The sequence below is a fragment of the Entamoeba histolytica genome, genomic scaffold (assembly GCF_000208925.1).
Source record: "Entamoeba histolytica HM-1:IMSS scf_1104750517335 genomic scaffold, whole genome shotgun sequence".
Taxonomy (NCBI): domain Eukaryota; phylum Evosea; order Mastigamoebida; family Endamoebidae; genus Entamoeba; species Entamoeba histolytica.
The window spans coordinates 111,461-127,407 of NW_001914865.1; the positions used below are offsets into that span (position 1 = coordinate 111,461).

General features: G+C 24.7%; 8 protein-coding genes across 8 annotated transcripts; 6 read left to right on the forward strand and 2 right to left on the reverse strand.

Moving 5' to 3' along the window:
• Nucleotides 1-68: 68 nt before the first annotated feature.
• On the forward strand, nt 69-803 carry EHI_068390 (thioredoxin, putative; the record flags this gene model as incomplete). Its single annotated transcript, XM_649059.1, has 1 exon — nt 69-803. One exon carries the CDS (start codon nt 69-71, stop codon nt 801-803), a length of 735 nt encoding a protein of 244 aa, XP_654151.1.
• A 61-nt stretch (nt 804-864) lies between these two features.
• On the reverse strand, nt 865-2,460 carry EHI_068400 (major facilitator superfamily transporter, putative; the record flags this gene model as incomplete). Its single annotated transcript, XM_649060.1, has 1 exon — nt 865-2,460. The coding sequence occupies one exon, from the start codon at nt 2,458-2,460 to the stop codon at nt 865-867; it is 1,596 nt and encodes a 531-aa protein (XP_654152.1).
• A 671-nt stretch (nt 2,461-3,131) lies between these two features.
• EHI_068410 (uncharacterized protein) lies at nt 3,132-4,680 on the forward strand (the record flags this gene model as incomplete). Its single annotated transcript, XM_649061.1, has 2 exons — nt 3,132-3,595; nt 3,645-4,680. 2 exons carry the CDS (start codon nt 3,132-3,134, stop codon nt 4,678-4,680), a joined length of 1,500 nt encoding a protein of 499 aa, XP_654153.1.
• Nucleotides 4,681-7,621: 2,941 nt separating this feature from the next.
• Nucleotides 7,622-8,907, forward strand: EHI_068420 (uncharacterized protein; the record flags this gene model as incomplete). The annotated part of the gene is made up of 3 exons (XM_649063.1): nt 7,622-7,759; nt 7,812-8,009; nt 8,062-8,907. The coding sequence occupies 3 exons, from the start codon at nt 7,622-7,624 to the stop codon at nt 8,905-8,907; spliced, it is 1,182 nt and encodes a 393-aa protein (XP_654155.1).
• A 95-nt stretch (nt 8,908-9,002) lies between these two features.
• EHI_068430 (5-nitroimidazole antibiotic resistance protein, putative) lies at nt 9,003-9,482 on the forward strand (the record flags this gene model as incomplete). The annotated part of the gene is made up of 1 exon (XM_649064.2): nt 9,003-9,482. The coding sequence occupies one exon, from the start codon at nt 9,003-9,005 to the stop codon at nt 9,480-9,482; it is 480 nt and encodes a 159-aa protein (XP_654156.2).
• Nucleotides 9,483-10,885: 1,403 nt separating this feature from the next.
• Nucleotides 10,886-11,977, forward strand: EHI_068440 (uncharacterized protein; the record flags this gene model as incomplete). The annotated part of the gene is made up of 1 exon (XM_649065.1): nt 10,886-11,977. One exon carries the CDS (start codon nt 10,886-10,888, stop codon nt 11,975-11,977), a length of 1,092 nt encoding a protein of 363 aa, XP_654157.1.
• Nucleotides 11,978-12,119: 142 nt separating this feature from the next.
• Nucleotides 12,120-14,510, reverse strand: EHI_068450 (uncharacterized protein; the record flags this gene model as incomplete). Its single annotated transcript, XM_649066.1, has 1 exon — nt 12,120-14,510. One exon carries the CDS (start codon nt 14,508-14,510, stop codon nt 12,120-12,122), a length of 2,391 nt encoding a protein of 796 aa, XP_654158.1.
• A 667-nt stretch (nt 14,511-15,177) lies between these two features.
• On the forward strand, nt 15,178-15,930 carry EHI_068460 (uncharacterized protein; the record flags this gene model as incomplete). The annotated part of the gene is made up of 1 exon (XM_001913382.1): nt 15,178-15,930. The coding sequence occupies one exon, from the start codon at nt 15,178-15,180 to the stop codon at nt 15,928-15,930; it is 753 nt and encodes a 250-aa protein (XP_001913417.1).
• Between the last annotated feature and the right edge of the window lie 17 nt (nt 15,931-15,947).

Here is a 15,947-nt window from a genome sequence, read left to right on the forward strand (position 1 = left end):
ATTAATTTTATTAAACTTAATTCTTTTTATCTTTTATTTATCATGAAGGATCTTTAAAATTTTAATCAATGTTACTCTTTTTCATTCCTTTTATTTTATTTTTCTCTTTATCATCTGCTTATATCTGGGAATTTGATCCAAATAAACTACAACGCCAATTAACTCAAAACAAAACTGTCTTATTATTACATTATATCCCTTATGGAGAAACATATAAAAATTATAAAAGTACATTTAGTCAACTCGACGAAGCAATACAAAAACAACAAAATAAAAATATTATTGTTGGTCAAATAGACTGTGAAGAATATGAAGACTATTGTGAAAATAATCAAATAACTCATTATCCTTCATTCACTATTCTTCAACCAAATGATCAAACAATTTTTATTAATTCTCTTGAAACAAAAAAAATACAAGAAGCATTACATACAATTGGTATTGAAATTGAAGATATTAAACCAATTCATATCATCACTTTCACTTTTGAAAATTCTACTGAAATAGCAAAAGAACCAACTCTTGTAAAATTCTTTGTTCCATGGTGTGGTCATTGTAATAGCTTAAAACCAATTTGGGAAAATATTTCACGAGAGTCTAAACTCAGAATTGGTGAGGTAAATTGTGACAAAGAATCTCGATTATGTTCTATTTATTCAATTTCACACTATCCAACAATTATCTATATCACAAAAGATCAAAATAATAATGAAGTTAGAGAAGTTTATGAAGGAGAAAGAACATTTAAAGACTTAAAAACATTTATTGAACAGAAAAATAATTCAAAGAAACAAGAACTTTAAGTGATTTATTATTTAATACAAAATAAAGAAGTTGAAAAGAATAAATAACAAGAAGTAAAAGTTAATTTGGTTCCATTTCAATCTGTTGAGTATTTGAAGAATTAGCATTAGTTAAATCATCTCCTTTTTGTCTTGATTCAGAAGCAGTTGATGGTTGAGGTGTTGAAACATTCTTTGATTGGTCTGGAGTATATTCATGATAACCTGCAGTGGGGTCAGCTCGTTTTGCTTGTCTCTTGTTATTGATAAAATAGCCAATATGATAAACAAATTCTTGTAGAATAATACAAACAAGCACAAAACCTACTGCAATATAGATTTGAACATAATTATCATTGAACCCTGTACATAATAATCCACTTATTAAAGGTAATAATGCATTTCCTAAACCACCAACACATTCACTAATTCCAACAAACATTGATTTACTTGATTCACTTGCTCTCATTGAATAATATGTTGATGTTTGATATGCAAATCCACCAGCTAAACCACCCAGAAAAGCTAAGAACCAATTAACATATGGTTGAGCAGAAAGACCAAGTGTAATCAAAAACATTAAATACAAGAATTGGAATAATAAGAATAAACTCCTTAAATAAACCCAGAATGTAGAGAAAGACATTACCGACATAACAAGTGTTTGGGCTATAAAATAGCAGAAAAAGAGAATACCGATATACATTTCAACAGGGTTTTGTCCAAATGGAATAGTAATATCTTTGTCTTTAGCTAAAGTTACATATGAATTAGAAAGAATTGCAGAAGTACCATAAACACCGAGTTGCATAATATAACCAAGATAAATATAAGTTTTATTCTTTAAATCAAGAGAATTCCATTTAATTCTTAACTTCTTAAAATCACTTATTTCTTCTTGAGGTTGTTGTATGTCTTTATGTTGTTCTTTTATTTCTTCAACAGACTTTCCTGCATTAATTTGATTTAACATTTCAGTAGGAATTTCTACATCATCAGTTTCATGTTCATTGTGTGGAACCATTGTAACTTCAACATGAACATCTTTAGGCTCTTTTTCTTCTTTTTTGTTTTTATTTTTTAATGCACTTAACTTATCACGAATTCTTTTTGGATGACGGTATGGATAAAGTATCATATTAACTACTACAATACCAATACAAATATACAAGGCATTAGTCCCTAATGCCCCTTTTAACATTCCACCAAATAAAAATCCTAGGGCTTTACCAATTGACCACGAAACCTGATATAGTGAAGTATTTCTATTCTCACAACCTATTGGAGCTTCAAATCCTACTGTTCCTGTAGTTACTGGCCAATAAAAAGCTGTACAAAAAGGCCAAATTGCTACAGAAATATAAAGAACAAAAAACTTCTCTGGGAAAATTAAAATGAGAGCAACTGCAACAACAAAGAAACACATTGCTATCCTAATAACTATAAAAGGATTAAACTTGTCTCCTATTTTACCACAAAAAGGAGATAAAATTGAATAAATAACAAAAGCAACTACTTGTAATAAAGAAAGGTCTAACGTTGAACCACCCATATCAACACATTTTAATGGGACAACAAGCCAATAAAAGTATGAAGCAAAATTAAATAGGAAACCAGTGACACAAGACCTTGGAAAATTAGAAAATATTAATGAGACATATTTTATTACAACGTTCATTGAAACAAAAAGTCCTTTCTTTTTATTAGATTAGTTGCTAATAGTGATAACAGGTCGAGTTAAAAAAGAGAAAATTGAACAGTGTAGATAGATCTTCTCTTTTCTTTCAATGAAACTCTCTCCTTAGAAGGGGATAGAATTGAAAATTTCTTTGAACAAACTAGAAGAATTAATATTTCCTTATCTTTTCATTTGTTCATTCAGATAAAAATGACGTGGTTACATTATTTATTTTATGCCGAGTTTGTAAAAGCAAGTAAATGAAAATAAAATTGAAACAACAAGAAAAAAAAATGTTTCAAATTCTTTTTGCTTCTACATGTTCTACACTCCTTTAATTCATGTTTTTAATTCCTAAGAAATAAAGAACCAGAATTTTAAAGAAAAATTAATTTAACTATATGAATAAAAACAAATATTAAATAACAAAATGATAATTAAAGGAACAAAATTGAAGGAGAAAGAAAAAACGATAATAAATATACAAAAACGAGAAATAAAGATTTGAAAAAATAAAACAAAGTTACTTTAATAGTTATTAAAGAAAGCCAACACAACAAAATCTATTTTAGAAGAGGACAATTTGAGTAGTAGATTAGTTCAATATATATAGCTTACAAAAAAAACAAAAATATCATAAAATAAACTTATTTTTAAGTGAACCCTTCCTAATGAACCAAGATATACAACTTAAAATTCCTACATTTGAGGAAGTGTTCTTATCATTAGAACCAGATATATTATCAGGAGTACTTAAACATTTTTGTAGTAGAGATTTAAGTGAAGAAGAAATTGATGGAAATATGAAAGCAATTTTTTATTTCTTTGTTGTTAATGGTAAAGTATTAGAATTAATGGAATGGGTGTCAATTAAAGAAATTGCAGAAATTCATAATCCAAATTTAATGTTTCAAAGAAATTCTATTTACAATAAAATAATTCGACTTTATATGGACCATGATGTAAAAGATGTTTTTCAAGATAGTATTGAGAAATTATTAGACCAAGTAACAAAGAAAAATATTCAATTAAATCTTTTAGATTCATCAGTTAAATATTCTCAAAGTGATTTAAAGAAAGTTCAAGAAATTTTAGAATCGTTTTTTACAAAGATATTTGATTTAAAATTACCTGAGTTTGTTTATTTTATTAATTATTTTAATATATTTATTAATACTTTATAGTTCTTTTAAATATTTTATGACAACTATTGGTTCTCACATTACTGAAATTTATCCAACAGCTACTGTTAATGTACTTATAAACATTATTTTTAATAGATATATTGGTTCAACTATTGCTACTTCAAAACCTAATAAAAATAGTGATAGAATTATTCCAACATTAAAATCTATTTCATTAATTATGAAATGGATGTTATCTAATGATTTAAAAGAAGATAGTTCATGGCAAGTGTCAATGAAAAATTTTGCTGAAATAATTAAAACAAATGTAGTTAGTTGGATTACAAATAATGTCATTCAAACATTTACTGATAAAAAACCTAAAGTAAAATGGGAAGTTACTGTTAAAATGACTAAAGATATTAAAAATATGGTTTTTAAAGACTCAGAACAAATATGTGCATTGTTACCAGAAACAACTTCACGGTTATTAAGAATTTTAAAAGATGAATATATAAGTTCTACAACATCAATTATGGATTTATTTATGAAATTACAACGAACAATCATTGAACAACAAACTGATATTTTTTCATTATACTCAGAAATTGCTGTATTAAATCAATATAATAAAGAACTTACTGAAAGAGTTCGATACTTTGAATTACGTAAAAGAACTAATAATGATGATGATTATATTTTATTTGATAAAGACATAATAGAATCAACAACTCCAATGCTTAGACTAAATGAAGTACAAAAACAGCCAGAAAATATTACATCAATTAATACAGCAAATAAACAAAAACTTGATGCATATTTTGCAAAAAAACGTGAACAAGAAAAAAATCAATTAAAATTAAAATTAGATTTTAAGAATTCAATTATGGAAACAAAATATATCTCTATTAATAGTCCTTCTTTAACCCAAAGAAAAGGAACTAAACAACCTCAATATATCTCTACTCCTTTCACTAGTCCGAGTTTACCTCTACCTGACTCTAAAACAACAACTCCAAATCAACAAAGTTTGACAAGTAGTAAAATAAGTGAAGATGGATTAGGTGTGTCATTGTTTTATGATCCTTCAAAATGACTTTTATTATTGTATCAAATTACTAAATTTTAATTCATTTTTTCACATCAAAAGAGTTTAATAATTTTTTTTTGTAAATATTTTTCTCCTCTTTGTGTTGGTATTTCGTTATTTATTGTATTTTTATTTTAATTTTTTTTGTAATTTTAAAACATTATTTCCTATTTAACACCATAGAATATTCTTCAAATTTGTTTATTTAAATACTTCAAAAAATATATTTGATAAATTTAATAAAGAATATAATTCCAATGGATAAATGTTGATACAATAATATTACTCAATTTAATAACATAATATCAATAAAAATATATCCATGAATTTAATTAATGGCACTCAAATAACAATACATAATGCATTACGATAATAATAATACATCTTAACATATGTAGTATTATTGGGATTATAATAAATGTATTAAATACTATAATTTCATTATAAATATATAATTCAATATAAAAATAATATGAACATTAACAAATTATGCAGAAATAATGAATATATTGAATTTAATATGATAATAGTTGATTTATTGGATGTTTAAAAATTAAATTAAATTAAATAAAAAATAAAGAATAATAAATGGAAATATAATAAATGAATTATGAAATAAAATATTCAATTTTTAGTTTATTTCAATTCATTAGTTTTTGTACATTTTCTTTATACATTTCAAATTTAGTAAACTTACTATTATCAACTCTTACAAATCTGTTTGTGTTTTAAATCAATTCTTTATATTTGTATTGTTTACTTCTTATATTTGTTATAATGTATTATGGATATTTAATTAAAATAACATTAATGATGATGAATAAATAATATTTGAAATGAAATAAAATAAATCAACATTGAATTATCTCCATTTGATATTCACCATTTCATTCATTGGCAGATAAACGAAATATTCATATTCTTCATTGATTTGTTTTTTATTCTTTTTTAGTTCATTTTCATTTAATCAAGATTGAATCATTTCATTTCAATTACTATGATTCGTTTTGGTGTGAAACAATTTGGACGTTCATTTCCACAAAATGCATTTTCAATTCCTTTATATTCAAATGATTGTTGTTTACAACATGAATTTCTTTTATTATTTTCTTTATAGACACGAATATCACAATACCCAAATTCAAACAAACAATTAAGTGTTTGGTTAAATAAAATAAATGCATATTGTGGTTGTTTAATATCAAATTTTTTCATTTCTTCCTTTTGGTTCTAATGAAAATACAAATGATTTTGAATCATTTATAAAACCATATTTATCAATTTTCTCATTAGCATATCCTCCAAATTTATTTCCTTTTGAATATTCAATAATAATTATTATATTTTCTTTATTCATTATTCTTTGTTTAAATATTGATATATTTCTATCCCAATCATCTTTATCTGAATCAAATAACTTATATCCTACTTTTCTATTTGTCCATTCTTCTAGTTGTTCAAACAACACTGCTTCCATTTTATTTAATTTGATGTTTATAAGTTCAAAATATGATTGTTTAAATATTTAAATACATGTTATTAACACATCAAATTAACTATTATTTTTATCATCATTCTACTTTAAACAAACATCATTCATTTTATTTTTACAATAACAATAATTATATAATAATTATATAATATTTACTTAGACATTGTTTTTGTATTACACTTTCAATATGAATACTTCAGAAATGAGTTTATAATAAAGAAAAACATAGTGTGGATATTTAAATAACACCATTCATTATTTGAAACTTCAATTAGGAATATTCCATAATCTTTTATTTACAACTATTAACATTGTTCTATGCATATATTTCAACTCAGTCAATACTTTAATAAAAAAACAATTGTTTTTGATAGCAGTGTTATTGCAATTTTAATTCCAGTCATTTCATATATTTGATCAATCATTATTTTAATGGTGATTTGACTTGATATTAATTTTCAAGAGAATATGTTATACTGTTTAATGTATCAGATATTTCAAACAGAGAGATAAAACTATAAAACAATTTATCACATGCTTATCACATATTTCTATTATCTTTCATTAAATAACTATCAATAATACCATGTTTATTAATTAAACTACTTTATTAATTAATAATGTTCTTTCGTTTTACAGTTGTTCAATTTAAATATAACATATTGTTCAATTCTCAACTAAATATAACTTGTTTAAAATATTATATATTTAATATGGTTGTAAAAAAAAACACTTTTAATTTCAATGTCATACACGCAATTCACTTTTCTTTTTTTTTCTTTCATTACAAGTTATTAATGTATTATTTTACCAGTTCATTTTTGTTTTGATAGTATATTAATTACTAACACACAAAATTAATAAATTAAAATATGTAATTTCAAAATAATGTTTATAAATGGTTAAATTTTATTAAACATTTGTTATTTTATTGTTTTGTTTAAATTATTTTCAAATACTCTACATATTAGTTTTGATTGGATCACTTTGTTTCAATTAACAAAATTTATACATAATATTTATATGAAGTATATTCAAGAAAGATGGTAAAAATAAATTCTTTTTTCCAACTTGTGTTATTAATAAGTTTTAAACGATGTTTTAATAAAAAAAAATTGAAAGTAGACATAACCAATTAATGGGTTAATACTTTATTTATAATTAGAAACTTGATTATTATTAGAACTACCATTTACAGTTTTTGTTTAGAAAAATATACTTATCAAAAAATTTTTCTCATTCTATACTTTGCAATAAAAAAAACAGAGGATTAACAAATAGATAGAAGTTGTGTTAAAGAGAAAGGATTTTATAATGCCTTTTTCTTATTGAAAACTAATCAGACGAAATAATAAAAAATTGATTAAAAACAGACAAAACAATAGTTAATTTTAAATGTTCTAATGAAAAATAAAAAACAAAAAATAATTGAACTATTTATTTGTTATTATTTAAATGAGTCAATACAAAACTAACAATGGAAAGAGTAATGAGTTGTGTCAATTAGAAAAGATGTTTAGTAGAATACAAGAACAATCAACATCATATAATGTTGAGTTAATTTTGTATTTAGTTGAAAAAACTAAAGATGGTGTTTGTTAAATACGTTAATCAATATGTTTCTCAACACACTTACGCTTTGTAGCCTGTTCAAATAATGAGGGCGTTTGACTACTTTTTTAGAAGTACTTCTCAAAAACTATTCATAATGAAGATTCATTTAATTGATGCTCTTATTCGTTTTATTCGTAAAAAAGAATTACAATATTCTTTTTATTGTATGTCACGTGCTACAATGACTGCACTTTGTAGAAATAATTATGACCTTACACGAGAAGACATTGTTTGTTTCACTACACATTTTCATAAATCAGTATAATGGAATTAATAATTAGGATGCAGCACATCAGTTATTTATTCTATGGGAGTCAAGAAAAATTCATGTTAAATTCCTTCAAATGTGGCAGTCATTACTTGAGCATCCTGAAAGAGACAGTTATATTTCATTCTTAACTAACCAAATTTTATTTATCCCTCTACCAAATGAAAATAGAGAATTACTCGTTAATGAGATTGAAAGTAACTTTGACTCTTGTGCAGCTTCACTCGATGGAGACAAAATTAGTATTGTTGCTGACACCAACCAAGACACTAACTATATAATTAATTGGCTTAAACAACGGTATAACTCAAATTACACAGACAACATTTATGATCCATCACACTCTAAAGCAATAATCAGATTTCAAAATGAAGACTGGATGCCATATGACACGTTTTCTTTTGGATCAGGATTTGTTACAATGAATAAAAATGATATTCCACCTAAATTTGTAGTAGATGGAGTTACATACTATCTTCATCTCAAAAGAAGGTCAAGAAGTTGTTCAAGAAGACGTTCCTTTTCAAGAAGTTCATCTTCAAGCAATAGAAACTCTTTCAGATCACCTTACCATTCACCTACAAGAAGACCATCACCACTACCTTTTGAATATAGAGAATCATATAGGTCTTCTCTTGATATAGATCGTCGTTCTTTTTCAAGAGATCGGTCAAGAAGTCGTTCCTCAAATATTTTGTATAGAAATTCATTCAAAAATGATTCTCCAGAAAGAAGGACGTCAAATTCTAGAAGAAGATCATTTAGTCCAAGACAAAGTAGGTCATATAATAATAGGTCGAACTCAAGAAGTAGAAATTATAGATTAGATCATTCTAATCCTAACCATTCTCCAAGATAGTCAACTCATAAAATAAACTTTTTATTTCTGATTTTTCTTTACTAACAATTTTTGTTTGACAAAGTAATTACTTTTTTATGAACTATATAAAACCAATGAATTACATTACTTCATGTATAACTCGTAAAAATTCTGGTATTGAAGAAACCAGAGCTATTGAAATTATTAAAAATGGAGAGTATGGATTTATGGCAATGATTGATGATGAAAATAATAGTGGTTATGGTGTACCAATTAATTATGCATTTGATGGTGTTCAAAACCTTTATTTTCATGGAGGAAATGGAAAAAAAATTAATATTTTAAAGAAAAATCCTAAAGTCTCTTTTACTATTGTTGGGAAGACTTTGATAGTTCCAGAACAATTTACTGATCACTATGAGAGTGTAATGTGTTTTGGAACTATTTGTTTTGATTTAAGCAAAGAAGAAAAAATAAAAGGAATGGAATTAATTATTGATAAATATTCTTCTGAGTATAAAGAAAAGGGAATGAAAATGGTTGCTTCTGCAATAGACAAAATGAGTGTGTACAAATTGGTTATTAACTCATTTTCAGGAAAGGTTAATAAATAAAGTGTAATAAAACTCTTTTTATTAAAATAATTTGTTTGAGAAAAATAACAAAAAATGAATGTATTAAATAACACAAAATTTACAACAATCTTTTCTTATAACATATTTTATTTTAACTATAATTAAAAAATATTGTTTTTATTTTTATTAATCTAACAAAAAAGAAAAATAAAGTAATTATTATAAAACTATTCTTTTATCAATTAGATTAAACAGTATTAATATAATTTAAATCAAGTAAAGAATAAAGAAAATATTATAAGTTAAAATTCAAATATAATAAATGTTAAATCTTTCTAATTTTAGTATAATACAAAATAAATCTAAAGAAATAATCAATTTTATCAAGACAAATTCTAATAAAATTATTTGAATTTTTAAAATAAAAATAAAATCATTGATGAAAAAGTTATGTTGATTTGTAATTTTATTAAGATTTATTATTTAACTTTTATTTAAAATAAAATTAGACATAACTAAAATAATACTTTTGGTTATTAAGAAGACTTAGATTATATTAAATACTTCCAATGATACATTGATTAATTCTTATTATAACTGTTCTATTTTTTTATGAAAATATTCTCCTTTTTAACTTATTTTATTTTTTATATAAAATGTTTTATAATTTAAAAAGAAAATAGACATACTTTTAATATGTTAGAGAAGATTTTATATATATCTTTATTACCTCTATTATTTTTGAAATTTTCAATTCAATTAATTGTTAAGTTATAAATATGAAAATATCATTTATTTTAGATAATAACATTTAATTCTGTTTGAAGTTAAGGCAATTTTTATTATTACTTTAAAGTATTAAACAAAATACTTTTTATAAATTCATTAACTTAATGATAAACACCCATTCACTAAAAAGCTTTTTTAAAAGGAATATTTATGACCATTCCAAAACTAAACCAACTAAATTATTGTTCTTAAGAATAAACCAAGGTTTTTAATTTTGAAGATGTCCTTTGTTTTTTATTTCGACTTTTTGTTAATCATTTTTATTTTATGTTATACTAAATTCAATATCTTTTTCTTCATTTAATCATTTTATAGGCAAACATGATGAAAATAGTTTTTGAATCAAAAATAATGAGAAGTGATATTAACCATTAAAAGTGACAAAAGACAAAAATCAAACATTTATAGTTTTTATAAAATAAAGAAAATTATAATAAATAGAATAGATTTATAATGTGATAAAAAACCCAAAAAAATAGGTAAAAAGTATGGAATAAAAAATAATAATAAAAGAAAAGAACTCAAAAATAACAAAGGTAACAATAAAAGTAAAAAAATAATAGGACCAAAAAGAATAAAATTATGGGAAAATAGAGAAAAAATAGAGTAACTATAAATAAAAAAATATAACTAAAAAACATGATTTGTAAATAATGTCGAACCCTCACAGTATTATTCCTAGACCACGATCATCACCATCTCAAGACGATTCACCTACACCAAATATTGCAGAATATATCAAATCAATTCCTTCATGGTCACCTGAAGAACAAATAATATTAGAAGATAATATGAAACGATATCCTGCTTCACAAAATGCTGAATTTAAACGACTGACATTATTAATGACAAATTTACCTAATAAACGATTAAGAGATGTTTCATTACGTGTAAAATATATGAAAGCAAAAGAAAAACAAGATATTAGTTGGGAAAGTTTTCTTCATTCTTCTTTCGGTCAACAAAGGGTTGAAGTATCTCCTTCTCATTCTATTAAATCTCCTCGTGCTACTTCTACAGATCGTGAAGAAGAACCTAAACGAGAAAGAAGAACTCCTTTACGTATAAAACGTGACGATGAAGACCTCTCAGTTTCAAGTAATTCAAATCAAGTTTCTTCCGTTGGTTCTTCAACACTTAATGGAAGGGAAAAAGATGGTAATTCAATGTCAATATCTTCTAATGTTACTCCAACTCCTTTAGTATCTAATCCACCTCCTGTTTTACAGTCTCAAGTCCCAATTGCTCCACAACTTCGTGTTCAATTCTCAAATAATATAATTACACAATGTAGTCCTTCACCATATGCAAGACCTCCAGTATATTCTCAAGGTACCTATTCATCTTCTTCATTAGGAAGAGCACCACCAATTATGTATCAAACACGTGATAGAGGATATACACAAGATGACCAAATTTGTGAACAACTTATCGCTGACAATGAACGATGTTTAGAAATTATTACTAATACAGTATTGCAAAAACGATCTGATTTTGGTGATACTACTACTGTATTTAATTCCAATGTTAATAAATTACTTCAACTTACAGGAACTATGACTGCAAATTTACCTTTATTTTATTTCGCACCAACTAATATTAACATACCTAAATTTAAAAAAGTTAATTTACCACCACAAGATCCATCTGTTCGTCCACCCCAACAGTATGGATTAGATTTCCAAATACAAAAACAAACTCCTAGAGAAATTTCTATTGATAGTAGAAGAACTGAGCTAATGTAATTGGCTAAACTTATCATTCCCACTTTATATCCTAAACCCCCCTTTTGTCATTGTTTTGATTTAAGTTTTATTGTTTAACTTGTTAGTTTAATTTTTATCGTTGTTCATTGATAATAACAACAATAAAAAAACAAATTAATTATTAAGACCATTGTATAGCTAATACTTTATCTATGTTAAACTCATTTTCTCCAGTAAATAAGGTTGTTCCTTTTTTTGTAATATCTTTATATTCTTTTGTGAATAATTTACTTATAAAGTGTGATTTTGCTGTTTCATTTGTTATTCTCATAAATCGTTTTACAGTAAATGCATAAACTCTACAACTTGAACACCATATACATAATGATTTTCCTTTCTTCTTTCTTTGAATCATTACTGGTTGTTTTAATTTTTTTGAATGTAATGAAAATACAAAGAAGTCTTTATCATTTTTAATATATTTATATCCTTTCTTAGGTGCTTTAGGAATTTGTTTTCTATTGAAACAACCAAATGAATATCCTTCTTTTGTAATAACTAGTATCATTATATTATTTTTTTCTTCAACTTTATTATTAAATGACATAGCAGAAAGTCCATCTTTCGAGCTATTATATACTATTGAATAATGAGTCATTCTAATCCAATGATTAAATGTATCTTTATACTCTTCAATTATCTTAATTTCATTATTTCTTTCTTCTTCTTCTTTACATTGTTTTTCTGATGTATTTGTTTGATGATCATTTTCTGATGTATTAAGAGGTGTTTCTGTTTTTATTGGATCATTTACTAGTTCTGTCTTTATACTTTCTTCTTCTTTTTCATTAGTTGATGGTTTTTCTTCTTCATAACCTGGTTCTTTTATTAGGTCGTTTGGTCTTCCAACAATAATAAGTCTCTTATGAATTTCTGTATTATTTTCTTCTTTTCTTTCACTAGATAATATAAAAGAATTACTATTTGATGTTTCACTTTTTTCATCTTCAATACTTTTAATTGCCTCTTCTTGTATTTCTTCAACAACAATTTCATTTTGAATATCTTCTTGGTTATTGTCTTCTTGAATTTTTGGTGTTGTATTCCTTTCAATTATTTCTTCTTGTTCAACAGACTCCTTTAACTTTTCTGTAGTACCTTCTTGTATATTTTCTAGTTCATTTTTTTGTCTTTCAACTTCACTCCCTTGACTTTCTTTATTTTCTGATTCACTTTTGGTTATACTACTATGCAATGATTCTTTGTCAAAGGTATTTATAATTTCTTCTTGACTATTGTCATCAGTTGAAAGTATTGGTGTCTTAATTAATAGCAATTCTTTTTCTGATTGACTTTCACTTGATGAAGTATGAATACAAGAAGATAATGGTTGTGATTTATCTTCTAACTCTTCTTCAGTAATATTGTTCATATTCTTTTCTTCTTCTTTCAATTGAATTTTTTCTTCATTAATTACTTCAGCATGTCCTTTTTGATTCTCTTTTTCTTCTTCAGTTTTATTTTCTTCTTCTGTTTCATGTTCTTCTTCTGTTTCATGTTCTTCTTCTGTTATTTTGTTTTCATACTCTTCTTCTAGCTTATAATCATTTTCTATTATAACATCTTCAGTTTGGTTATTTTCTTCGGCTCTCTTTTCCTCTTCTTTATTTATATCGTATAATTCTTTAATGTCTTTTTGTTCTTCTACAACTTGTAATTCTTCTACTTTTTGTTTTTCTAATTCAACTGAGGTTTCTGTACTTTCATCAGAAAAAGATTCATTTGTAGAAGTTTTACTTTCTATTTCCTTAATTTCTAATACAGGCTTTTCTTCTTCTTCTGGTAATGGGGGAGTAACAATACTCGTTTTAATTTCTGGATTTACCTTGACTGGAACCCAATGACTTTCATCAAAAACACCTTCAGAACGTAATTTGATTTTACGTTCTTCAAATTTCTCTGTCATTATTTGATTAATATCAGGTTTATTAAATCTGTACTTCTCTATTTCTTCTTTTTTACAATAAATTAAAGCAACTTGAAGCATCATTGCAAATTCATCTTTTCCTAAATTCTGTTCTTGAATTACTTGAGTAATTCCAAATTGAGAAAATAACTCAAATGGATGGTCATCAGCAAAAATAAATTTCATAGCATATCCATCTCTCCAATCTGTTTTAAAATTTTGGATTGGCAATTGAGTCATTTCTTTAACCCATTCATTAACGCTTTTCATATGAACTCTTCCTAAAGGTACAAATTTTGTTGCAATAGAAATAAAAAAAGATAACAACATCTTTTCATTATGATTAATAATATGACTAACTTCAATTGAATCACATCTTAAATGTAAACTTTTCCCAAATTCTAGTGCTTTTTCTGCAATTTCCATTTGGTCAAATTTTGTTCTGACAACTTTAGCCCGTGTAGTTTGATATTTTACAGATGATACCTTCTCTAAAAATTTAATTATATCAAACCCATTAATTTCATTAAGAAGAGTCTTTTTCTCCATCACTGACTCAACCCATTTTTCAATAGCCTCTTTTTGTATTTCAACCCAACTACTCATTCTTTTTATTATTTTCAGTCTTCAAGTTAAAATTTTTTTTATGTGATTCTTTTTTTAGATACCAATAATTTTGAATGTTATAAATAGAAGTTATAATTTTTAATATATTTCAGTATTTTCTTTTTATTGTAGTACTTTTCCGATTTTTTTAGTATATGAAAACGTTACGTGAGCTATTTTAAAAAATAACAAATTCGATTATTTCTTATTTCTTTTTTTTTTTTTTTTTATGTCTTATGTCTTTTAGACTTAGGTTTTGAGAATAACAACTAATTTGAAGTAAGAAAAACAATGTGGTTACATAACTTTGAACAAAAGCAAAGTCAACCACATATGAAACTATTTTCTTAAAATAAAATATTATTTTTTTTTTGGTTTTTAGTATCAAAAATACATTTATTTTGAACCAAATTACTCCAGATTTATATTGAATTTTTATTATTAATTTTTTAAACATCATTATTTACATCAACTTCGTTTATAATTAATTTTCCCTGTTTTATCTAATAATTTCTTTTTTAGAACAATCATAAATTTTGATATATATTACAACAATTAAATACTATAATTTAATAAAATAAAAATTAATAAATTAATAAATGAAAGAAAGAAGAAAAAAAGAATAAAAATTTCAAAGAATATAAATTCTTATTCACTAAAACAATAGATGTTACTATTCCTCTTATTGCTTGTTTGTGTGTTTGCTGACAAATATTATGTTGTTGATGAAATACAATCATTCACTTATTTCCCCATCAATACATGCACATATTATAATGAAAGATATTATGAATATTTGTTTAATGAATCAACATTGGTACTATCCATTGGTACTTATACCGATAAGTCATGCACTATCAAAATAGAAAACAAACACAAAATAATTGAAGCAAATCAAATCACTGAATCATTTAACAATTCCCTTCAATACATTCACATCCCTTCATCCGAATGTACAAATGATTTTAAATTAGAAAGAATGACAGGATATACAGTGACTGTATTTAAGAATTATTGTGTTGAAAATGGAACAGAAGGAACAGTTGTATCAACACTTCTTATAGATAACACTAACACATATGTTGGATTTGCACATGAAATGAATAATAACAAAGAGTGTGAAACATACACTGAATACAATATAATATCAGAAGTTGGATGTGATAGAAAACATAATAGATATTACGTCAATACAACTATCTGTTCAGAAGGAGAAATGTTTAATGGAGAAAAATGTATTTGTAATTCATATGAAAATTACCAATTAGAAGAAGAAGAATGTGTATTAAAAGTCGAAGAAGATAAAGTAAAAGCAAGCCAATTAGTTCCAGCATTAATAGTAGTGATAGTTTCTGGATTAATATTTATTGGACTTGTTGTTTTTGCAACAATAAAAAAGATTCTTCACAGAAATGAGTAATTATTCTCTAACAATCA